We start from the raw sequence: 26,879 nt of genomic DNA on the forward strand, positions 1-26,879 counted from the left end.
TAGGTTTAAGAAAAATAAAAGTACCATTTAGTTTTATTGATTTCTTCAGAGCAAATAAATAAGAAAACAGTAGATAAATCGATTTGATTGATTCATAAATCAAATATTGTCATAGTCTAAATATTCACATGTAATTTACAGTCAAATAATAATGATGATAATAATAAAAGTACCTTTTAGCTATAGTTTATTTTATATAAGTAGTAGTCTCAGCTTTTTAGCCACAACTTGGTTTGACCCAAAACAAAAACAAGAAGCATGTTTTCATCAGAAGAGCAGAATGGCAGCTCGGATTTCCACACAATCACTAAGTTTCATTTAGAATATTTTTTCATTATATAACACTGAAGTACGGAAATACAGATACTGCAGTCATCAACCAGATTACGTTTTCAGTATTAGTATTACCAATATTTTCATCTTAAAACCAGGAGGATAGAAACGGTGGCTTAGATTTCATTATATTGATATATCCATTTGTATCTCATCATATATATATATAATTTTGTAAAGTTGAAGGTTGTTTCATTGTCCACAGTCCACATTGAAGAAAAGCAGGAAAGGATCCGTGCTAGGAGGCCAATGAGTACAGCAGCGGATAGAGTCACACATGAGGAAGGGAGGATGGATAACAGAGGTGTGCTAAAAGCCAAATCTGCACTTGTGGGTAAACAGCATAGTTAAAGAGAGAAGGGATCCTACACGGGGATACGATATCTAAAAACATGGCAGCAGTGGCAGGGAGGAAGCAGACTGACTGTACGGGTGAAGGACGGGTGCACAGGATGAAGCCTGATTCAGAGTCGTGATTAAAACAGTGAAGGAACAAAGTCTTACTTTCTGTTTGACTATCAGTGTTCAGTAGATATAGACACCAGAGATTGATGGAGGAGTATTGAGTAGACTAGAGAGTGGATACGGTTTATTAAACTGCTCTGTTATCTCCTCCTGTCTCCTACTGACTTTTGTTCTCCCCAGTTGCACTTTGTATACAAGTTTAATGACTGCCTACTAATGGACCACGAGTCTTAGTGGGCACTCGGATGAATGTAGACTGGTTTTGCCAGCAAAAAACTTTATTGTAGAAAAATGTTGTTGCCTAAACACACACAGCAAAGTGTTTAACCCATGTTTTCCTAACCCTAGCCCACTGCTACGAGTGCTGAACCATTACAAAGCTGAATCCTGCTACGTGCTAAATAACGAAGAGGAGAAACATGTGTGTTTGAAGAACAAATGGTACATTTATTGTAAAAGGCTCGTGATTATGATGCTAAATAAAAGGTTAGCCCCTGATTCTGTGATCAGACTTTACTGTTTACACTCTAAAAGTGTAGTTTGGCTTCAGGGGAAGAAGCTGATCCAAAATCAGTGGCGTTTATGCCGAGCGTGAGAATTACACAAACACACATGTGGGCACAGGAAACTGGGGTTAGCGGGGAATAGTTGCTCAAGTAATATTGGTCAAAGCTTATGCTGATGGTGATCGATGAAGAAATGATGGGACTGTGGGGACAGGAGGGAGGGTTACACGTGGGCTTCAGAACACTCTGGACCGTATCAGTGATCGATTGCGTCTGTCAGCAGAGTATAGAAAAGGTTTTGGCTGTCCAAAGCTGCAGTCAAGCCACAAGGAAACAGAGGGAGGAGAAGGATGCATGAAAGGATGGATGAAAAGAAGAAGCAAAGTGAAGAAGCTGACCGTGCACTCTCATGTGCCGGCTCCTTAACTTTCTCACATCACATCACGCTCATATCTCTCTAACATCTCATCCTTCCTCTGCAGCGTCCCAAACACAAGTCTGTTGTCATGTTTCCCTCCATCTTAACCATGTCCTTTTTCTTCTTCCTCCACCTGCCTTTCCATCATCTTCCTTTTGCTTTCCAGCTTCCACCAGCTCGTCCTCCTTTGTTTCCATCCCCGCACCTCCTCCTCCTCTTCCTCTCTACATGGGGAACACCAGGAAGCCTGAGAAGGTGGAGTATTTCCATCCTCCCATTAGGTTTCCTCTCTCCAATTTGAGGTAGGCCCGGTCTCCCTTCTCCATGTTGATCAGAACACCGTTGCTAGCTGCCTCACGCGTCACGTCCTGGTCCCCGGCAAATGCTGAAATCACTGGCCAACCGTTGTGCATCAGGCTCACCTGGATGAGAAGGACAGACGGCGTATAGAATGAAACGTGTGGAAAAGAGACAAACAGTCCTCAAGTTGCTCACAGAAGCAGGAACATATGGCATGGCAGACTTCCACAACACAATAATGATGCTTCCATGTGGACTAACAGCATCGTATTTCTGGACTTGTCATATTTTAAAGAGGAAATGCGTGCAGTGATTTCATTTGAAGCTTTGTGCTCTGCACATTATCCACTAGTAGAAAGACTTAACAGAGATATGCACTCACACAGTGTCTGATTCAACAAATGTTTCAGTGGGGAATAACATCTTCTTCTTCTTCAGAGAGACGACGCTGTGAGCGTTGTGTCCCCTCCCTAGCCCGGCCCGGGCAGTGTTCAAACCTGACAACGGCTTTCATCGCTTCGCTTCTGAGCTACAGCAGAAAAACAAGCGCTCCCTAGATATATGTTTCCCCCTTACACTTAAACAAAACCATCGATTCGTTCTACCTCTGGTACCTGCAAACGTCTGTTTATGCAGGAACACACTTTATAAACCCTGTGAGATTACAGACCGTCCTGTGAGAAGTCTCACTGCAGCCTGATAAGAGAAGCAACACAATGTTTCTGTTGTACTTTCTTCAGGTTCTTGTACGAGTCTTGTTTTTTACACCACCAGGGTGGCTGATGTGAGTTTGTTATGTCATGCTCCTATTTTGAAATACAATCATCAGATGTTAAAATGTGCCTAAAACTAATTATTTTCTGCAGGAATCACTGACGTGAAAAATAGATTTTCCAGCATAAAAAGTATTTATTAATGAGAATAATAAAAAATGCTGCCGATAGCTCGGTCTCTAGCTTGCACCAGGCAGTATAGATGCGAGACGCTTTCACCAGGCTGTGTGCAGTGAAGCTCCTCGCCGGGTGAAACTGTCAGCCTGGAGTTTGACTGTTTCACAAAAAGAGAAAGTGAAGCTGCAGGAAATGTGTTGGGGTTTTCTTGCATTCACTGGATTTCCCCCTCCATCCCAAAATGAAATTCAACTTAAAAGTTTGCTTTTTTGACCTTTTCTGATCTGATGGAGGCCCAGAGTACAGTCCAGAGGCAGATGTGCAGGCTAGTTAATAATCTAGGAATCTATTGGAGGCTGGAAATGTCACAGAATGACCTTGGAAGGGCAATCAGCCATCGATATCTTATTTTTCTCCAAGTGAAAACTTTATGGTCACACCTAACACACAAATGAGTAAATGTAACAGAGTATATTGTATCTTCTTGGATGGTTAGATGGATTAAAGATGGACTGGGCACTTTTAATATTCTTCTACCACACGTTCCTTTAAAACTCCCAACATATATTGTCATCTGCCTCCTGGTGCACAGAAACAACACGCTGGCTGTTTGTGTCTGTCCAGGTCACTCTGGTGTAGGAGTGTTTTCATTTTCAACAAGCTGACTGCAGTTTGAAAGATTTTGATTCCTTAAACAAACGTCATACGTTACCTGTCTACATGATCTTTGCAGTATGGACATCAGGAAGAAAAACTCAAATTTACACCTGAGGGCCAAACATGTCAAAATATTTCTGTTTGCTCTCAAAAACTGTAAAACTGTCACCAACTGATGGAACACAGTCATAAACATCCCATAATTATACACTTATCCAAGTCATTTTGCCTGATGGTCAGGAGAGAGAGAGAGAGTGTGTGTGTGTGTGTGTGTGTGTGTGTGTGTGTGTGTGTGTGTGTGTGTGTGTGTGTGTGTGTGTGTGTGTGTGGGCAGGAGATGGAGAGCCTGTCAGAGTCAAGGGCTCTCTTGGCCCAGCACTCCTCTTAATAGCAAACTGAACATGGCGACTCAGACTGTATCTGCATGTGTGGGTGCGTGTGTGCAGCTTTGAACCGTCGGCTTGTGAATCTGATGGAAAATACTCAGACTATACTGAAATTATTTTTATAATTGTTACAAAGGAAACGCGGCACAGGTCGTGGACAAATTTACATTTCACTATCGGCTGAAAATGCAGTCGCTGCGTTTATTACACCAGATAAATGTGAATTATTTGCTTTTACATTTAAAATGAAGTATTAGCAGAAAGACAGATTTGTTGCCACATGTAAAATATCACTCTTAACCACTCACTAAAATAATCGTAGATCTCAAGCTAATATATGTGAGACATTGGACAGATTTCAATTTCATGAAATTTAAATTTCATCAGTAAAGCTGAAATTAAATTCATTGCTGACACCAAACATTTTTTTCCGTCTCTGACTGTGCTGTACATCACAGTAACAGGGTTTGGGTCATGTTTGGGTCATGTTTGGGTCATGTTTGGGTTATGGTTGGGTTCAATTCAATTCAATTTTATTTATATAGCGCCAAGTCACAACAACATTCACCTCAATATCTTTATATTATACAGTAGATCGTACAATAATAGATACAGAGAAAAACCCAACAATCATATGACCCCCTATGAGCAGCACTTTGGTGACAGTGGGAAGGAAAAACTCCCTTTTAACAGGAAGAAACCTCTGACAGAACCAGGCTCAGGGAGGGGCGGGGCCATCTGCTGTGATTGGTTGGGGTGAGAGAAGGAAGACAGGATAAAGACATGCTGTGGGAGAGAGACAGAGATTAATAACAGATATGATTCAATGCAGAGAGGTCTGTTAACACATAGTGAGTGAAGAAGAAACACTCAATGCATCATGGGAATCCCCCGGCAGCCTACGTCTATTGCAGCATAACTAAGGGAGGATTCAGGGTCACCTGGTCCAGCCCTAACTATATGCTTTAGCAAAAAGGAAAGTTTGAAGCCTAATCTTGAAAGTAGAGATAGTGTCTGTCTCCTGAATCCAAATTGGAAACTGGTTCCACAGAAGAAAGGCCTGAAAACTGAAGGCTCTGCCTCCCATTCTACTTTTAAATACTCTAGGAACAACAAGTAGGCCTGCAGAGCGAGAGCGAAGTGCTCTAATAGGGTGATATGGTACTACAAGGTCATTAAGATAAGATGGTAATGGTATGGTAATGCCATCCAGAGTAAGAATCTGGTTAGATACCATATTTCTAAGCTTTTCAGGGCCGAGTACAATAACCTCAGTTTGATCTGAATTAAGAAGCAGAAAGTTAGCAGCCATCCAGGTCTTTATGTCTTTAAGACATTCCTGCAGTTTAACTCATTGGTGTGTGTTATCTGGCTTCATGGACAGATAGAGCTGGGTGTCATCTGCATAGCAGTGAAAATGTATGCTATGTCTTCTAATGATGCTGCCTAGGGGAAGCATGTATAATGTAAACAGAATTGGTCCTAGCACTGAGCCCTGTGGAACTCCATAATTAACCTCAGTGTGTGAAGAGGACTCTCCATTTACATGCACAAATTGGAGTCTATTAGATAGATATGATACAAACCACTGCAGCACAGTACCTGTAATACCTACAGCATGTTCTAATTGCTCTAATAGGATATTATGGTCGACAGTATCGAACGCTGCACTGAGGTCAAGAAGGACAAGCACAGAGATGAGTCCACTGTCAGAGGCCATAAGAAGATCATTTGTAACCTTCACTAAAGCTGTTTCTGTGCTGTGATGAGCTCTGAAACCTGACTGAAACTCTTCAAATAAACCATTCCTCTGCAGATGATCTGTTAGCTGTTTGACAACTACTCTTTCAAGGATTTTTGATATGAAAGGAAGGTTGGAGATTGGCCTATAATTAGCTAAGACTGCTGGGTCTAGAGATGGCTTTTTGAGTAAAGGTTTAACTGCAGCCACCTTGAAGGCCTGTGGTACATAGCCGATTATTAGAGATAGGTTGATCATATTTAAGATTGAAGAATTAATCAATGGCAGGACTTCTTTGAGCAGTTTTGTAGGAATGGGGTCTAAAAGACACGTTGATGGTTTGGAGGAAGTAATTATTGAAGTTAACTCAGAAAGATCAATTGGAGAAAAAGAGTCTAACTTAACATCAATGGTACTAAGAGTAGCTGTAGATAATATTACATCTGTGGGATGATTATTGGTAATTTTTTCTCTAATGATAAAAATTTTATTTGTGAAGAAGTTCATGAAGTCATCACTAGTTAACGTTAAAGGGATGGTTGGCTCAACAGAGCTCTGACTGTTTGTCAGCCTGGCTACAGTGCTGAAGAGAAACCTGGGGTTGTTCTTATTTTCTTCAATCAGTGACGAATAGTAAGATGTTCTGGCTTTGCGGAGGGCTTTCTTATAAAGCAACAAACTATTTCTCCAGGCTAATTAATGATCCTCTAAATTTGTGACACGCCATTTCCTCTCCAGATTACGAGTCAACTGCTTTAGGGTACGTGTTTGAGAATTATACCACGGAGTCAGGTACTTCTGATTAGAGACCTTAGTTTTCACTGGAGCTACAGTATCCAGAGTCGTACGTAGTGAGGAGGTGAAATTATTAACAAGATAATCGACCTCTGTTGGAGCAGCGTTCAGATAGTTGCTCTGCTCTATGTTGGTACAGGGCATTGACGATGATAACAGTGGGTGGATTATATTCTTAAACTTAGTTACAGCGCTTTCAGAAAGACATCTACTGTGATAAAGTCTACTCTCCACTGCTGTGTAATCAATTATTGTAAATGTAAATGTTATCAGGAAATGATCAGACAGGAGAGGGTTTTCAGGAAACACTGTTAAATGTTCAGTTTCTATGCCATATGTTAAAACAAGATCTAGAGTGTGATTAAAGTGGTGGGTGGGTTCTTTTACAGTTTGAGAGAAGCCAGTTGAGTCTAATAACAGATTAAATGCCATGTTGAGGCTGTCATTTTTAGCATCAACATGGATGTTAAAATCACCCACAATAATTATTTATATCTGAGCTCAGAACTAAATTAGATAAAAAGTCTGAGAAATCAGACAGAAACTCTGTGTAAGGCCCAGGTGGACGATAGATGATAACAAGTAAGACTGGTTTCTGAGTTTCACAGCTGGGGTGGACGAGGCTAAGCATCAGGCTTTCAAATGAATTAAAAGTCTGTCTGGGTCTTTGGTTGATTAATAGGCTGGTGTGAAAAATTGCTGCCACAACTCCCCCTCGGCCTGTGCTTCGAGATTTCTGGTAGTTAGAATGACTCGGGGGTGTTGATTCATTTAAACTAACATAATCATCCTGCTGCAACCAGGTTTCTGTAAGGCAGAGTAAATCAATTTGTTGATCAATTATTAAGTCATGTACTAACAGAGACTTGGAGCAGAGAGACCTAATATTTAATAATCCACGTTTCACTGTTTTACTCTTTGGTTCAGATGTGGATACTGTATTGTTCTTTCTTTGTTTATGTTTATGTTTAAGTTGTTTGTTGCTGGTTTTTAGTTTGTTTTTTGTCTATTTGGGAGCTGACACAGTCTCTATGGAGATGGGTTTTTGGGGGGGTAGCAGGAGGAGAGAAGCTGCAGAGAGGCGTGTAAGACTGCAACTCTGCTTCCTGGTCCCAACTCTGGATAGTCATGTTTTGAGGGGTTTAATAAATTTGTCCATGTTTCTAGAAATGAGAGCTGCTCCATCCAAAGTGGGATTGAAGCCGTCTCTCCTAACAAGACCAGGTTTCCTCCAGAAGGTTTGCCAATTATCTATGAAGCCCACATCGTTTCTGGGACACCACTCAGACAGCCAGCAATTTAAGGAGAACATGCGGCTAAACATGTCACTCCTGGTCTGATTGGGGAGGGGACCAGAGAAAACTACAGAGTCCCACATTGTTTTGGCAAAGTTACACACCGATTCAATATTGATTTTAGTGACCTCCGATTGGCGTAACCGGGTGTCATTACTGCCGACGTGAATTATGATTTCAGTTTCAGTTTCAGTTTTCAGTTTTATTTGTCATATGCAAGTTAGCACAGGGTCAACATTGCAATGAAATGTGTTTTACGAGCAGCAGTCACTCAGCAGCATGATATAGTAGGAGAAAATATAATAAAATATAATAAAATAAAATATAAAAATATAAGAATAGTAAGGAGCAAAATATTAGAGAGACATGGTAAAAGAGAAAAGATGACTAAATATATATGTATCTATAAATATAAATATATGTACACTAGTGATTAAATAAGAAAATCTTGAAAAGAAATATGACGGGAGGGTAGATGGGATATTGCACAGGAATGAGCAGCAGAAAATTACAGTATTGCACTTTTAAATATAAATATCAATGACAATATCAATGATTTATTTTACGTTTACCCTTAGCCAGCAGTTTTAAACTTCCTTCAATGTCGCCTGCTCTGGCCCCTGGAAGACAATTGACTATGGTTGCCGGTGTCTCTAGCTTCACATGTCTGAGAACAGAATCACCAGTTACCAGAGTTTGACCCCCGGCGGGTGTGTCGCAGAGTGGGGAAAACTGTTAGACACATGAACAGCTTGGTGGTGTACCTGGGGCTTCTGTTTAGGACTATGCTTCCTCCTCACCATCACCCAGCCGCCCTCTTTCTCCAGCTGCTTGGGGTCTGCCGGGGAACAGCTAGCGGGGCTATCTTCGGCTGCACCAGCTACAGGGGCCTGGCTAGCTACGGGTGAATGAAGGGTGCGAAGCAGAGTCTCCAATTCAGTAATCCTGGCCTCCAGAGCTGTAGATATACTACATTTGTTACAGGTATCATTACTGCTAAAGGAGGCCGAGGAGTAACTAAACATCTGACACAATGTGCAGGAAAGTGCAGGAGGGACAGGTGAAGAGGCCATGCTGCTAGCGAGTTGCCTACAAGCTAAGCCAAGCTAGCGAAACAGTACAGCGACAGTGAGTGAATACTTTGACTATAAATTAGGTAGTGAGTACACAGAGTGTGCTTCAGATGAAGCACGTGAAGATTATACTCTAAAAAAATTTATCTAAAGGTTTTTAACTAAATTGCTAAGCAGATAAGCTACTCAAAAACACCGCTGTCTTTGAGCAGAAACAGGAAGTGATACTCTACCACAGAGAGAGCAACACCAAGTGACAGCGCCCCTGTAGCTGGTGCAGCCGAAGGGTTATGTTTGGATTAGGTTTGGGTCATGTTTGGGTTAGGGAAACCAAGATGGACGCTCAGCCACCAAAGGCGGCCGGGCTTCAATGCACAGGCCTTCCTTAGTCTCCACTCAGGGGTCCACATGGTCCCACTACAGACCTGTAAGAGGGCTTTATTCCTCATTCACAATTATCAGTTGTTTTTTAGTTGGATTACAGGAGGAGGGATAGGTGAGGGGAGAGAGAGAGGGAGGGAGAGAGAGAGGGGGGGAGAGCAATGGGGTAAGAGAGGGAGAGAAAAGGAGAGAGAGGGAGAGAGAGAGAGGGGGAGAAAGAGGGAGAGAAAATGAGAGAGAGGGGTGAGAGAAAAGGAGAGAGAAAGAGAGGAGGAGAGAAAAGGAGAGAGAGGGAGAGAGGGAGAGAGAGAGAGGGGGGAGAAAGAGGGAGAGAAAATGAGAGAGAGGGGTGAGAGAAAAGGAGAGAGAGAAGGGAAGAGAGAGGGGAGGGGAGAGGGGAAAGGTTAGGTTTAGGGCTCAAATAAATCCCGGCGTGGGGTTTAGTGAGGTTAGGTTTAGGTCTCAGGGGTGGGGTGTTAGAACAGTGTGTGTTGAATGGGACATAATAGCACTAGAAACACATATAGAACAATAACTATGTACATCACACCAGAATTGTGTTTTTCAACATCCTTTTTCATGGGATACATTGTGTCTAATTTGGCAATCAAAACTTTTCCGCCCTCCTCCTCTGCTGGACTGACCTTCTGGGATTTGCCGGTATCACAGTCGCCTTCACAGATTCATGAAATGCACTCAGTTTCACCTCTCACCTCACCAGCTGTAATAAAGGCTAATTGGGTACCAATATGTTTAAACATCTGAATGTAATATCAATACTGTAGATTATGTTATTAATGGTATTACTGCAATGGTAATGATGATGATTATTAACAATAGCAGTAAAATAATTTCCCTAATCCCTACACCAGCCATGAGATAAAAAGTGTCTTACCAGGTACGTATGGGTCTTCTTTCTCTGTGAGATATTGTGCCTGTGCAGTGTGAATCTGTTCAACAGTGTATTACGTGTCTCCCCGACATACTGGATACCACATTTTGTACAGGTGACCAAGTATATACAGTTTTTAGATCTGGGCCTTTGCACTGTTAGGGTTAGATTAGGGTTAGGTTAGGGTTAGGGGGAGACTAACCAGAGGAAAGCAATGGAGGTGTGTTGGTATGAGAGGAGAGTGCGTTGTATGTGGCCGTCTAACCTCAACTTTGAACATCCAGTAAAGTTTCAAACAGCAGTCAGAATATTAAATCACTTCAGCATCTTTGTGTTTATTGAGCTAAAAAGATATCTGGAAGTTATAAACAGACATTCTAGGTTAAGTGCACTCAGGAAGTCTTCATCTGTAAATGACTAAATTATGAATTGTTATTAATACACCTAAAGCATTAAACTAAATTGAAGGTTATAGGAAACTATATTTGATGAGTGATGATCTTAATCAAGCTAAACCTTCTCATCAGATTAAAGGCACCGACTTCTTTCCAGTGATGAAGGACTGAATGATGGGGTAGACAGCAAAGACATTTTAGTGAGCAAAATATTAAAAGTCTGTAAAACAAAACTTTTGCTCAGAGGCGATCAGATGTAAAACAGCAGCAGGTCAAACTTTGACAAATGTATCCCTAACTGTGGTTGATGGCCTTCTAAGATTCACTCACAGAGTCGAAACTCTAACTGTATTTCATGGATGGCCTCCATTCATCTGAGACACTGCCTCAGTGTAATGCTTACATTTAAAGAACATCATGTACACAATAAAAATATCTCTCTGAACAGCTAATACGCGGACTGATGAGGCAATTTTTGAAATCTAATATATACACCGGGGATGCACAATCTAGACATTTTTGCTGATAACCAGTGATTTCCTTTGACGATTCATCTGGTGACACTGACACCTTCAGTACTTCTGTATGTGTCTAACTGGAGGTGAAGTTTTGCATTTGTATTGCAACTCCAGACTGTGAAAAAGAAAAACGCTGCATTAGTGCATGCATTGATTGATTGTAGTCATTACTCTGTTTCCAAGAGTCTTCAATCACTGAAGAGAGATGAGTCTGGATTGCTTCAACACAAATACACTAATATCAACACTGGATCCCATCCTGCTACGCAAGCTTCATCAATATCTGCATCACTTCAACTGATCTTTGAGTGATAATGTCCAAAGGAAACAAGTATAGAAGCAGAGAAATCTAATGCACCTCTTAGTCGGGAACATTACTCTTCGTTGATGAATGTATGAACTTGTATTTTTATGTACCAACTCTTTCTTGTTTCAAATAAAAAACATGAAGTACTTCCTCCACCATGTCGAAAATCAAGCTGGGCCCAGTTAGAATACAGATGAGTATCACAAAGCTAAAGAGAACATTTTATGTGGAGAGATGCATCCGAAGACTCCGGGTTAGCCTTATTAACCCTTCATATCACAATATAAAATAATCATTAGAAGGGGAGCGACAGGAGAAGCAGAAAACCAGGCAGAGATATCAGGATGGGAACACAGACGAACAACAGATGAAAAGTAGGCCATTAAACACAGGAACAGACAGACAGCAGAGACGGAGGGGGGACATGGTTCGTGTCCAGTGTGCGTGTAATGCTTCCAAAGAGAGACAGAGACTGCAGACAAGGAAGAGCCAGCATCACTACATCACTCCGTTACCCTCAGATAAACACAAGAGCACACACAACTACCCAGCCATTCAACCAAGTCACTCCTGGGGACACCTACAAACCAAGCCTCCATCCCTCCAGTCCCACACGGTTCCCCACATATACATGAAACACACACGTGATCTCTCTGTCAACATGTGTTCCCCTGCTGTCCCTGCAAAATTCAAACATGGGCTTTTCTATCAGGTAGAATCGGGGTGGGGGGCCGCACATACTTTGTTAACCCTTTAAAGCCGGTCAGAGCAGCACGCTCTGTTTTGTGTAACTATTTTTAAATCCCGGTAGCTCTGCAACCACGTGAGCTAGCGCAATAATTTTTTTGCATATGAAACCGGAGGAGTTGTACTTACATCTTATGCCATCAGCTTGTCCTCGGTCACAGTTTCCTTCCACATATAGTTTTGCAAAAACTGCATAAAAAGCGCTTGCAGCAACAAAACATAATATTCCAGAAACACGCTTTGCTGATCCGATCAGCTGTTCATAACACTTCCTAGTCCATCAGCGTGAACTATCGCATGTCCGCCATGTCCTGCCCGAAACCGGAAGTGATGTCATTTTCGCGGAAATGTAGTTTTTTACCATCAGGGCCTCATGAGCCTATACTGGTGTTTTTAAAAGTTATGTTTGACTTTATGACTTTCTGTGTGGTTTCTGGGATGCTTAGGACTCATATTGCACTGCTGGAAATAGTTTATTTTGATGCATATGCTGCTTTTTTGCAAATTTGCACTATAATATTTATTTTTGTTTTTCCTGCAGTGTATAAAAATTGGTGTATTTCAAAAATAAAACTATGAAGACACTCAAAATAAATTTCCTGTGGTAGGAAACTAGTTTGTGCAACTTTTTTGTATTTACAGTTTTGAGGGATAAGCCTCTTAAATTTCTCTAACTAGAAATATATGTTAAAAAAACAAAAACGATTTTCAATTTTTTTGTAGTTTATTGCACTTTTTTGCAATTTATGTAATTACTATACACTTAATGCAGACATATTATTAAAATCTAGGCTGTAATGGTTGTATTGATGTATAGCAACTTGAAATGCTCCCAAAAATGGCTCCACAGCATGTAAACATATAATATAAGCTCTGGCGGACTTGGTTCTATGGTAGGTCTTAAAGGGTTAAAACACAGTGACAGGACAATGAGGGGACAGTGCCAAGTCGGGCTCCAACATGTGAGACACAAGAGCAGCTAACAAATCATTTGATAGCTTGATGATGATTTTAATTCAGACTGTAACACATGAGGTCAGAAGACATGAATAAAGTCATGTTTTCAGATTTGGATGCTTCTGTGTCTCTGACAGGGTCAGTGATGTATGGCTCTAATAAAGCTGTGACAGTGGAAGGATGAGGCTGCGGTCAGCACACACACACACACACACAGACAGACACACACACACACACCTGTACAAATAAAAGAAAACGCATTGGCTTCTGTGTGGCCATCTACCCACCCTCACACACACTTCCAGCTACACCTACACCCATTCAATTAGCAGCCATAAATATAAAAGCATGATAATAGGGCTTCGCGTCATGTCAGGCCGATCGATCTGCATTCATTAATGCATAAGCACCAATTAACTGGCTGAGTAATGGAAAGGAGAGACAGAATAACGAAGGAGAGCGAGAGAAGAACAAGGGAGCGCAGAGAAAGAGGATGTCGGAGAGGGCCGAGAGACAGCAAAGACAGATTCGGTCTTTCTCTATGTAAATAGGATTTGTCTGACGTCTCAGAGCTGCACTTAATGTTTAACGACACGATGACATCCTGTTATTGCATCATCAAGTCCTGTCCGGTTGTCTGTCTTGACATGACAATGATACTCTTCTGGTTGTTCCCACCCTTTTCATCTTCCTTCTTTTCAACACGTTTCCTTTTCTCTCATCGGATCATCTTTTGCTTTCACTTCTTTTTCCCCACTGGACCTTTCACATTTTCATCCACACAGAGACAGAGTGATGATACATAAGCTACATAATGCTGCATCTGTCTGAGGACTGTGACACCTTTAAAACAGCAAGTTTCCAAAGTTTTCTAACGTTCCTCCAGGGTCATTGTGAAGATAAAGATAACAAAAACAAAAGAAGGCTGTGTGCCTCAGTGGGTAAGGATGGATGATATTCTCTCTAAGTCAAAGTGCGTGCCTCTGAAATCATTTAGTGGTAATATTGTTTGAGAAACGTTGAATATATTAATTGGCCCACTCCTATTAGTTAGCATCCACCCATTCATTTCCCTACACAGCAGCATGAGCAGAGAAGCTCAGACGTCCCCATCCACCTGCGCCGAGCCGAGCAGTGTCATCTCTTTCAAACTAGAGGAATATATAGAAAACAAGGATTTACGATGAGGATGGGATTCAAAACCACACTACAGATTAGCAGTGCAGCGCCTTAACCACTTGGCCACCTCATCAGACACCTGCAGTCCTTCGAGCCCGGTTCTGTTGGAACTTCCTTCCTGCTAAAAGGGTGTTTTCTTTGCCACTTTCACCAAGTGCTCGCTCATAAGGGGTCGTCAGACTGTTGGGCTTTTCCTCCATGATTGTCGCATCTTTATCCTTTAACCCTTTAAGACCTACCATAGAACCAAGTCCGCCAGAGCTTATATTATATTTTTACATGCTGTGGAGCCATTTTTGGGAGCATTTCAAGTTGATATACATCAATACAACCATTATAGCCCAGATTTTAATAATATGTCTGCATTAAGTGCATAGTAATTACATACATTGCAAAAAAGTGCAATAAACTACAAAAACATTGAAAATCGTTTTTGTTTTTTTAACATATATTTCTAGTTAGAGAAATTTAAGAGGCTTATCCCTCAAAACTGTAAATACAAAAAAGTTGCACAAAATAGTTTCCCACCACAGGAAATTTATTTTGAGTGTCTTTATAGTTTTATTTTTTGAAATACACCAATTTTTATACACTGCAGGAAAAACGAAAATAAATATTATAGTGCAAATTTGCAAAAAAGCAGCATATGCATCAAAATAAACTATTTCCAGCAGTGCAATATGAGTCCTAAGCATCCCAGAAACCACACAGAAAGTCATAAAGTCAAACATAACTTTTAAAAACACCAGTATAGGCTCATGAGGCCCAGATGGTAAAAAACTACATTTCTGCAAAATGACGTCACTTCCGGTTTCGGGCAGGACATGGCGGACATGCGATAGTTCGCGCTGATGGACGTAGGAAGTGTTATGAACAGCTGATCGGATCGGCAAAGCGTGTTTCTGGAATATTATGTTTTTGTTGCTGCAAGTGCTTTTTATGCAGTTTTTGCAAAGCTATATGTGGAAGGAAACTGTGACCGAGGACAAGCTGATGGCATAAGATGTAAGTACAACTCCTCCGGTTTCATATGCAAAAAAAATTATTGTGCTAGCTCACGTGGTTGCAGAGCTACTGGGATTTAAAAATAGTTACTGAAAACAGAGCGTGCTGCTCTGACCGGCTTTAAAGGGTTAATAATGAAAATGAAGCACCTCCAGCTGATTGCTGTGATTTGTCTCTGTGTAAATAAAACAGAATTGAATCCAGATTAATGTAAACAGGCCCCGCCCACAGTCAGGATGATGGAATAATCCTGAAGCGCTCTGCTTTCTCTGAAAGGAGCACCAGTGAAGGATGTTAACACATTAGCACATTAGTCATGACAAATGAACAGTATGGAAACAACAGCAGTTCCTGGTGTAACACAACATTAACAGAAGGACTAGTGATAACAACCACAACAGGAATATTCATAGATAATTACAGCACTTCTTAATGGAGCAGTAAACCTGAGGCTTCTGGCTAAACTCAGTAAATTGATCATTTTATCATGCTTTGTATTTTGGGCTTTCACTGTTTCACAAGCTGAATCATTATGTGAATGTGGAGCATGTTTGCTGTTATTTAGGTCATCTCTCTGTGTTTGTTTTCTGCTATCGACCATCTTCTCTATTTTCAGATCTGCTTTTGTTGATGCACCGTTTCATTAGATGTTGAGGAAACAGTAGCTGCGTTCTCGAATAAGGAAAAGGAATCTGAAAGTGGGTAATGGCTGTGTTTCGTAATCATTTAAAAAAAGGCCTTTTTTACCCTTCCAGATGAAACATGTGCATGAAAGGAACTCGGAGACAAAGCTGTGTGTGCACAGCGACCGTATGCTGCTAATTTGAAGTTACGATTGCGAAGCGAGAGCATTATCGTTCCCAACGCGTCACAGTATGTGACAACGTGTTGGTATAACAGTCATATATTAGAAAAAGCACAGTTATTGTGTAGTTATTGTTCACTCTGATAACAAATAATACACAAAGTATTCTGAAGCGCTCTAACAACACCAGAATTGGCCTCTCCAGTCTTCAGATGTATTAACTCAGTGATCACTGCTGCTTCTTCTCCTTTGCCAGCTGTCTGACTGTCACTGTCCTTAATTTCTGCTTCAGTACGTCTGATTGTTTGCGTTGGGTAGCAGGAAGCCTCATTAGGAATGAATTTCCAGATGCCATTTTGAAAACAGGCACAGCAGAAATGACTCAATGACCAAAGCAGGTACTTTAGAAAGAAAGCTCACAAACTCTGTGGTCACAAAGTTTAACAAAAGAACTATTTCACCCTATTTCAGCATTACTTTTACATCTTAACATGAAGTCTTTTTGATCCGATTTCCTGTATTAAAGGCTCAAGATAAGGAAACTAGCAGCTGTTACACCACATTTTGTCACAGAGACTAGCGATGTTTTTCACCTCAGTCTCGGTAGCGGGCCTCTGGGGTCATCTCCTGGCAGTTTTAATACCCAGAGAAAACCAAAATGTGTAATCTGTTGTTGGCATCTACCACACTAACTTGTCCAGTCACACTGAACTGTGGGACCGTTTGGCTTGGTCCGTGTGTTTCATTGAGCTGGAAGTAAACGTGTTCACTTCACCTGGCACACCATTACTGTGTGTGTCAGACAGAGCAGAGAGGCTGAACTCAACCATAAAGTCACAGCATCGTCTGACTGTCGTTATCAACCTTTGAAGAAGAAAATCTGGGTTTCTGTGTAATCAGTTATATTCATAAACGAACGCAGTTTGGAGACGTCCAGTTTGTTGCAGCTGTGAGTGAAATCTTTGCACTGTTTGCACTGTTATACTTAAAGAAGTGCTAACAATCGCTGTGTCCCATTTCAGGGTCTGCACGCTTAAAGTACGCATTTTAAGTGCGATTACATCACCGCCACGCGACGACGGCTGTCCCAATTTGAAGTGTACTCCAAATGCACCGTCGATTTCCCCAAATATCAAGAGTGGTCCGGTGCACGCTTCGTGGTCCCATATATCCCACAATTCATAGCGTGGTGGTGGGTGTGGATAATTTTGCCGCAAAATACGGCAGAAGGGAGCGGCCGAAGAGTGAACTGTCAAAAGTAAGTACTGAACATGACGTCACTTATTTATGTGCGAATGTTTAATAACGAAGAACATTAAAACAATGCTGTTGGCCACATGTTGGCAAAGTTATGTGACATTAGTGATGTTTGTACTTTCAGCATTAACTTGGTTTTAAAGCCTTAGATATATATATATATATATATATATATATCATAATAATCTGACAATACTATAATATTATATTTACATTACCACAGTGAGACGATTTTAGTCTCATTTAGTCTCATGTAGTCTCATGACCAACATTAACTAATTATTATTTACTAACTAATCTTAAATGACTGTTCAGTACAGAAATGAAGCCCTTGAATCATGTTTTACAGTCCTGTGGTCTCAGCCTCAGATTCTCAAGTAATCACAGTGATGTCATGACAAAAATGAATGATCAACAAAACATTTTTTCTTCTTCATTTCTGTCAAACAAAGCTGTATGTAACGTTTCTCGCGGTTAGTATCATGGTTGCTAGGCAACCTAAACAGCGTGACGAAGGCTAGACCGCCCATTTCACAAGCCTCTCACTTCCGCACTTTTTGTACTTATAGTACGCACCGTACGTAGTATGAGTAGTGCGCGTACTTCAAGCGTGCGGTCTCTTAATTGGGACACAGCCAATGTCCCGAGTTAGCAACAGACTTATTGTGATGAGGATCGGGCTGATAAGGTTGCACTGACGGCATCACTACAGCAGCTGCTTTACTGAAGGAGCCAAACACACTGAACAGCTCCAGCTGGACTGTTTTATAGCAACATTTACTGAAAATGCTACATTTGCCCTTTCATCTACACAGTTGATAACAGAATCTAAACGCAACATAATATCAAACATGAGTGTCGTCGTTATTACATTAGAGGACAGCGATGTTACTGATAGCAGCAGATCTTTCCTGGGCGCTGTTCTGGCACTCGTACCAATTTAATGCAAGTCTCATTCGAGTCGGATGTTTCGGGGTATTTGTTGATGTTTTCTGACATGTTGTAAACAATCAATGAATGATGTCTGAATGTGGATCGGCACGTGCTGCCTGACTGTCATCCACAGATGAAAAGTTGATTTGGTGCTTTTGTAAAGAGTTTCTGTGAAAATGATCAAAAAATGAAACAGCATTTATTCAAAGAGATGGAGGCAACCGGAGCAAAGGTCACAGCTGAACTGTGCACACACAGACTCACACAGGCACAAAAACAGATCTTAACAAATGTCAGCAGATCACACCCGTCTTCATCAATACTGCCTCAGGGAACAACATCATTAATTTGAGGAAACCGCTGGGCAGAGCCTTCAACTGTCTTTTTTTGTTGTTGTTTTTTCCCACTGGTGAAAGTCAGAAAAACATGCAACTCTGGATCTGTTGCCAAATGTCAAACCACATGAAAGATAATTAAGACAGATCATCTAAAAACTCCAACAAGACCAGATGGTCCTATGAGTCTCTAATATTTATATTACACACACCATAAGCCAGAGGAAATTGAATATACCCACAATTCAGCTACTTAAATTATTTATACCATGCAATAAAACACAGAGTACAAGAAAGACAAACGTCAAAATCAAATAAAAGCTGAATATAAAATTATACCGAGCAAAGCACTGAACCGCAGACTAAGTGCCCATCATATCATAACGCTACAGACAGTGTGTACTGTCTGTGGTATTAACACAGCTGCAGACGTGCAGACACACACCGTGCGTCTGCTAAATGCAAGTTGTTTTTACTCTGGTAATTAACAGGAAGCGGTTTTGTGGTGCAGCCACGAATGGCTAAAAGTTGTTTCCTATAATCCTGAGAGCTAAATGTAGATATTGCTCTTTGTTTAAAGAGATGTCAGTGAGATATGTAAATCTCATTATGTCCTAATGACTCGTTTGTTACATCAACCTTGTTCGATTTAAAGGAAATTAATATCCAAAGAACGCCCGACTCCTCCTCTCTTTCACACATGAGCATGAATTCAGTGCAACCTTTGCGAGACTGAGCTTCATTAGATAAATACGACACCAAGCATCAGACTGTGTGTCACTGTATAAATCTGTGTGTATCACTTCAGTAGAATCAAGTTGTACCTGCCAGCCTTTGGTGGGAAAACAATGTAACAATATACGTCATTTAACTGAAAGGATGAAACTGTACTGTCCTCTGACGCAGTGTGTGTGTGTGTGTGTGTGTGTGTGTGTGTGTGTGTGTGTGTGTGTGTTAACTATAAAGGAAAAGCTTAGATGCTCAAATACAGAACATTTTGAGTATATGTATTCCACATGAATCATAATATTGTGTAGCTGTTAATGACCTCACATTTTAACGATCTTCTGTATATCCGCCTGTTTATCACTTCACTCTGGAAGAACTCAGTGTTTTCTAATCAAACGCTTCATCTTTTGACAATCGATACCGCCCAACCAAACTCATTAAAATGTCAGAGTGTGCACAAAACGAACACATGGCAAACGCTGAAAGGTGACTTTCTGTTTGACCTCCTGGCATATTTTTCATAACACAACCAAAAGGCATAGCTCTGCATGCTTAGATTCTTATTAGTGTCGGCTGACTATTGATGAGGATCAGTTAATTGGGACATTTGCATGATCTGTAAATTATAATTAGCATAAAGTAAGTCCAAGAATAAAAATGGGTGAATCTTTAGTGCCACACTAATGCAGAGCCGCAGCGGCTTATTGAGGAAAGTGTCGCCGTGGATACATCCTCACTGTTATTAACACCTGGCAAGATTTTTTTCTTCAAACACATGTTTTCTCACCTTTTATGGGGCATTTAAGTGTAACAGAGCTGGAAGCTCAGGAGACCAGAGTGGCACAGATCACAGGTACACCGCTGGAACAAACCCAAAGCACAGACACGTGTGTACTGTAACCATGTAGCTAACAGGACGCTACCAAAAATGGATGTTGTTTACAAATGGTGTGATATTTTCCCATGAGGGTGGATCAACATCACCCAATGCTTGTGTATCAACTTAGCACAATGTGGTGCCTATAGGGTGGTTTTACAAATGCTAATGGTGGTACCCATTTAGCTTTAAAACGCAGCTGATCACTGTATGTGTCCTCGTATATGTTCGCTTTATATAAAATGTAATACAGTGATTTTGAGATGAGCATAACGGCTGGACTGGTGTGAAATAGCAGAGCGACTGATTACCTGTAGCAATGCTTACCCTCGCCACACTTTCAAAGTCGAGAAAACCTAAGAACAGATAAGATGTTTATTTATGAGGCTTTGACTCGCCTCAGATTTCCACTGCATGAAATAAACACTCTGAACCAGGAGCAGAAGCCTATCGTCTTTCTTTTATTTGTTATATTTCATGCAGTTCATTCTGTTCATGGTGCAACAGATCCATATGCAGTAGTCTGCTCCACATTGATGCTAGGTTATCTGGGTTTCAGTCTGTGCTTTTAATTGAAGCTACGCAGTTTAACTTTTTCCAGCAATAAAATCAAATAAATATTATCATCACGGTACATTGTGCTCCATAATTATAATGTGTATTTGTTGACCTTTATCAGCATTACTGTGCCAGTCCTTGTTGTAGTGTTTAAAGCTCTACATTAGATACACTTTGAACAAGTGACAGGTGCTAATGGCTTCATATATCACGTGTTGGCGCTACACTGGGAGCTGAGGCGGCCTTCAGTTTGAAACAAGCTGTTTTAGCTCCTTTTAAGGCCAACCGCCCTTTTTTCTCCACCTTACAAACACACAGAATATGTGAACAGCGGATGGGTGGTGCCTTTAGTGGTCGACGCCAGAACTGTGCCTGAGACAACTGAATGAAAAATACTTTGACATCATCCAAAGTCAAGAAGTGTTAAAGACTTTAAAGTTCAGTTCAGCCATCTTTCATATGGGCGTCCAGCATTTTAACATTAAAGCATCAAAGACCACTTTTTAAACAATGTTCGTACGCTTGTTTGGATTCAGTGCTGAATAGACGGGGCAGCAGGCCCGAGCTTGAAACTACGACCGTTCGCCATTTTCAGAAATCACTTTTTAATCTTTTGGCGTGATGATTATTTGCCGCGTCTTAACACAAACCTCGGTTGAGGTAACGTGGCCTCCCATTTTTGTGCTTGTGTCTAATAAATGTGTTATCTGCAGTGGAGAGCAGGAGTCACACTATATTAAATAAACTGTTTGAGGATATTTAAGTACGTTTAGGAGGAATGTGGCTCATGCAAATCTTCATCTCAGTGGTGTGTGCACGTATCAATCTTTAAAAGTGTTTTTAAAACAGAATTTGCAACACTTTAATGAAGTGGTGCTTCTATGGCAAAACCACTTGAGACATGACGAAAAACTATGGCCTTATGTAACGCAGTAACATGTATACTGTGAATTTATAGATCATATATAAATATTCTTGGAGTGTATAATTGTCAAAATATACTCCTATTCATTTAAATAGATTTTTAATACTGTACGTTAAAATAGATTTGAGCAAATCTGATTCAAACTCTGCTCTTTGTAATATCTTATCACGCTGTGTAATCAGAATAATTACGTTTAATGTAACTAATAGCAGCACTGCTCAGAATATGAAGCAGTTGAAATATTTAACGTTTTGCTTCAAATGCAATTTTTTACTTTTAAGCTTAAACGACTGATAAACTGGCATTCTTATAATATCATTCAGATAAATGTGATTTCATGTGTCACAGTAAGTAAACATGCGTCTCAGTGTCAGTGTGGATGTGGCAGACTAACGTTATTTGGGCCCTGTGGTCTTCTTGCTACACGGCGACTGCATGACTCCTGAAATCGTGTTGAGCAGCACTTCTGTACCTTTGCTCTGTATAACAATGTAAACATCTGTATATAATCTGCTCCTATTGCACTTCTGATTACATGCAAACTGTTAGCCTGTATTTAAACATGTGTAACGACAATAAAGACGTTTTATTTGAATGACCTCACTCACTTTAAGCTGAGAATAAAAAGCGTTGCCTTGGGAATACATGTAGGTGTGTTAGGGACATGTGCAGCTGCTTGGTCGAAGAGCTGTGTGTAAAAGGTAACATTTCTTGTTATTGGGCCGTGTGCTATGAGCAGCTTGAAGTCAAGCCTCTGGGTTTTTGCTCTAAATGGGAAAATCAAAGTAACAGAAAGGCCTATAATACACACAGCGTGAGGCATTTTAGCTGTTCTTCGTGTCACTTTCAGAGCTACAGGCCGGCTTTGACTTGAGGCTTTTATGAAAGCTACTTCTGAATATGCTCACATGCTTAAAATACTGCTGTAAAATATCCCCTTTTTACATTATATTTTTCATAATGTTCTGCTGGATCTTTTACTAACAAAAACTAGGATTGTTTATAGGTCGCTAAAATGAATATCCAGTGCAGATTTCACAGAGATAATTGAAACCAATTTTTAAAACAATGCAAACATCTACTTAGTAACAACAAGCTGCTGATAATAGGCTGTGATCCTGTGTTTTGATAAAGTCAAAGAGCTTATTAACCTCTGTTTACTACTTCCAGTAATTTTCCATATAGATTATCACGGTCTTCAAAAACGCACAAAAAATGAACATCTGATTAAAAATCAGCCGACTGAACCTGAGAGGACTCAGAGTCCACCAGCACCTTGTGTGAACGTCTCGTTGATATTTGAGTTACAGATGAGAAACATTCAGGATTCATGATGTGGAATTTATTTCTTTTATTTGTTGTGAGTGCTGTGGCACATGCTGGAAATGCAACTCATTTTCACCAGTGGCAACATATTTCGTAGCTATAGAGTAAGTGATTTTTATAAACACTGTAAATAAGCCCCTGTTAGCCGACATGGACGGCCAGAGCGATACGAGTTGCCTTTAGATGGGAGAATATGCCGCATTTCATTTTCCATATGTATTTTTAATTCGGAGGCATAAAGACACCCACATTACCTCTCTGAACCTCCCAGATAAACAGGCAGATCCGTGGACTGATGAGAGGGAACAAAATGTTTATCCTTTCCTACATGTATGCAGCATTCGCTAATCAATAGCGACTCGTGATATTTGGCTTTTTCCTGTCTCATTTGCTCGTTCTCTTCCCGTTTGGTTCATTATGTCTCCTTTTCTCTTTCATGCATTCCTGTCTCTCCTTTCCATTTCTATCATCCCCCATTTTCCTCTCCTTTGTCCTCTCACCCCTGTGCGCCCACCCCCTTCGTCTCCATCCCCTTGTCCCTCTTTTTTTTTTAAATTTACTCTCAACTGCTCCTCTTTTCCTGCTGTCTTTCGTCTCCTGCATGCACCACAGTAGCTGCCTCTAAGGCAATCAAACAGTGGGAGTTTTCAACACAGCAGATGCGCTGGATGGATGGGAGGAGGATGAGTGGAAGAGGTTGAGGGTGAGCAGCACGCAGGCTGGATGCTTGGAGGAGAGAGGACAACCTACACTGGTCTATTTTATGTCAGAAAACATGCCAGAACAAAGCTTCTTCGAATCATCCACAATCAGTTTTCAACAGTTATTGATTTTAAAATGTTTAAGACTTCAGAGGGCTTATATTGAACAGGGCTTAGCCCAAAATAAGTTTTTACTTTTATATCTCGTAGCTGTAAATGATAATGTGACGAAGAGTCAAGCGTTTGCCATGCAGCATCTTCTGCACACACGAAATGACCAGGAGCATGTGGCAAGCCCGACGCAGCTTTCCCTCTCAAATATCGCCCGCTCTCCTCGCTGCTGTTATTGTTGTTTCTTCCACTGCCATGCTAATTAATGCAAGACTCCAATAATAATGTATAAGCAGCAAAACATAATGCCAAAGCCTCAGGGGAGCCAACAGCATAATTACACAACGGATTAAATTGCAAGACTTACATTGTAATTAACGCTGTGTGGCTTGTAAAGCATCATCACGCGCATGTTAAATGTTAGAAAGGCGACTGCTTAAGAGCTTCCTATCACTTGACACATCAAAAGAAATGTGGAAACTACAGCTAAGCTATAAGAGGAGTTATTAGTGGGATAAAAGAAGACGTGTGACGGACCACACTCCAGGCGGTGCGTGCGAGTGTGACAAACAAATAAATAGAAAACATGTTACTTCTACTTAAAACCTGTTTGTGTGCGACGTTGTGTGCTTGAGGGAGAAAATTAAAATGCCTGTCTGTGTTTGCTCTCTTCAAAATCTCCTCTAAATAATCAAAATCTTCCTGTTGTCTCATTTTGTCAGGGAAACAGACAGAGGGGGACGTCGCTGTCCGTGGTGCTGAAAGCAAAGCCGCCACGCACCCCTCGCGCTCACCACAGCAGCCCCGTCCTCCTGCTGCTTACACGGGCTTCATTTGGCTCCATCCTCTGTGCATGTATTGATTAATTATGATTGGCCCAGCAGGTGGCGGAGGGCTAGCTTTCACACTATTAACGGCGGCCTCTGCTGTCGTTGTCTCTGGAGAAAGACATCTCAAACACCTAACGACCGACGGTGCAGCTCATGTTCGGCTTATATGGGCGAGAACATCCAGCTGTCACGCAGTGTGGTCGAAAAGCAGAAAAGCACAGGTACACACACGACAAATACACAAACAGGCGTTACCTGTATAGTTTGGCGATTGTAGACTTTAACTACGTGGAAGTTAAAACTGTAAATTCCTTTCCGTGGTGCAATGAAGTTACTTCGCTCTTCGTCAAAATTCCTCCCAACATTTACAAGAACCTGAAAGACAGACAGACAGAAATTCACTGGTACAACCGCTGTGTGCGAAACACAACTGCAACCAGCTCAAAATATTTTTATTTCAAAACTGACTTGACGAGGAAACAAACGAATTTGTGCTGCGCTTTGTGAGAAAATGGATCCTTATACAGACAAATCCAGAATTTCTTCTGTTTATTTGGTGTGGAATTGACGAATCCATTCAACCCACGTGTTTCTGGACCAGACACCCTGTTAAGACTCTGTGCCCCCCCCCCCCCCAGACCACACACCCAGATTCACTCATGTAGATGGAAAACTCTGCTTTTTATCGGGGATTTTTCTCCTTGTCAGAACTTCTAAACTTTAAGGGGACTGGGAGGGAACTTGATCGAGCTTTCAAATGAATTTTCCAATTATGCACTCCTGCAGCCAAATGTCTGATTTTATGGATGGAGGCGAATTATGACGTGAAATTGAACGGCAGTTTGAGGGAGAATTAACCTTTAACGGCAGCCGGGTAGGATCTCGCTCTCGTGACCTTCCCTTACTAAATTATTTGGAGAGATGTCAGTCCCCATATCCCACCCGTCAGCTCAAAAAGTTGAGATATTGAAAAGCCTCGCATACCTGGCTACACAGCCACTTTACCAATAAAATTTACCTCCTAAAAAATGAACAGTCTGTTATCTCCGACAGCCAACACCACCGGATGCGATGCATCTGCGCACAGCTCCGCCGCTGTGGTGTTATCTATCCCCCAAGTTAACCCGCATACTTGTTTTTCGTCTTTCTAATGGTCTTACGCAACATGTCTGTTGACTGAGTGGAGTATTTATTGCGCACAGTCTAAATTCGTAGTTTGCAGGAAGGCGAAGCGGAATATCTGTGGTGCTCTAACGTGCAGGGGAAACGCCAGTTTTATTCCTGACGCCTTTGTGACATCGACTAAATTATATTTTACCCCCACCCCCGCCATCAGTAGTGAAAACTGTCTTCCCAGCATATTAATAGAGTTCCCCTAAAACAGCGCGCATTCTATAGTCTACACAATAAAAACAGATGAAACTTTTATGTCATTCCTTCTTCAGGTTGTAAGAAGATTAAAAACAGACAAACACTGAGCTGGAATTTTCTTCTCTGTCACACTATGTATTTTGTCTCCTACCCGATCGAAGTAGATGACCATAGTCCGGTTGCTCATCTCGGAGGGCTCGTGGTTGGTGTTCCGGACTGCGGAGAACGCCACCTTTGCGCTTCCCGAGCGCACCGAGATCCCGAGCGCTGTGCCCGTGGGGTCCGAGGTCGGGTTGGAGTCGCACACCACGAGGCACTTTCCCTCCAGGACGATTGGCTCCGTCTCGTTCTGAGCGCGGACCGGACTCGCCGCAAGCCACACGGCGCTTAAAAGGCAAAACGCCAGCATGCCGGAACCGAGCAGTGAACTTGTTCAGGTCGTCTTCACACCTCAAACCGGAGTGGGTCTGTTCCCCTTTTAAAAAAAAAGTCAGGTAGGAAGAGTTTCCCACTGTTCCTCGATTAACCTTAAAAGGTTCGTTTTACAACTAGGTGCAACTCCGCTGTCTTTAATTAGCGTAACGTGAACTCCCTGGCGGAGTGTCTCAAACCCAGACGGTTTAGTTTTAGGCGTCTCCTTTTTTTTCAACAATTGCTTTATTAACCCGTATCTCCAGGCGAGTCCCCAGTTTTCACCTGTTTCCTGTTTTCCCACCTCTCAGCAGCTTATCTGTCACTTGGAAACACAGTAAGGGAGAGTCGTGCGCGCAGCGGAAGGGCCCTGGACGAGTGACGAGGCAGCAGAACTCATAGCGCAGAGGGGGGAGCTCCGTCTGCTCTGTCGCGCGCGCTTGAATTATTGATATGTGGGATATGAGAGT

The 26,879-nt window shown here is 41.4% G+C and overlaps 1 protein-coding gene across 1 annotated transcript; it reads right to left on the minus strand.

The window, feature by feature from the left end:
• cbln1 (cerebellin 1 precursor) lies at nt 1-26,879 on the minus strand. The gene is made up of 3 exons (XM_006795812.3): nt 26,150-26,879; nt 24,883-25,002; nt 1-2,144 (listed from the first exon to the last, which is right to left on the minus strand). The coding sequence occupies exons 1-3, from the start codon at nt 26,405-26,407 to the stop codon at nt 1,947-1,949; spliced, it is 576 nt and encodes a 191-aa protein (XP_006795875.1). The 5' UTR covers nt 26,408-26,879; the 3' UTR covers nt 1-1,946.

This window comes from Neolamprologus brichardi, chromosome 7 (genome assembly GCF_056152115.1).
Source record: "Neolamprologus brichardi isolate AB-2024 chromosome 7, ASM5615211v1, whole genome shotgun sequence".
NCBI lineage: Eukaryota > Metazoa > Chordata > Actinopteri > Cichliformes > Cichlidae > Neolamprologus > Neolamprologus brichardi.

What these genes read in the sequence shown, in the direction of transcription:
- cbln1 (XM_006795812.3), bottom strand. Translation starts at nt 26,407, where the DNA reads ATGCTGGCGTTTTGCCTTTTAAGCGCCGTGTGGCTTGCGGCGAGTCCG. An exon ending in TGGTCATCTACTTCGATCGG is followed by an intron (nt 25,003 to 26,149) that starts GTAGGAGACAAA and finishes TCTGTCTTTCAG; the next exon opens with GTTCTTGTAAATGTTGGGAG. An exon ending in ACAATCGCCAAACTATACAG is followed by an intron (nt 2,145 to 24,882) that starts GTAACGCCTGTT and finishes CTTCTCATCCAG; the next exon opens with GTGAGCCTGATGCACAACGG.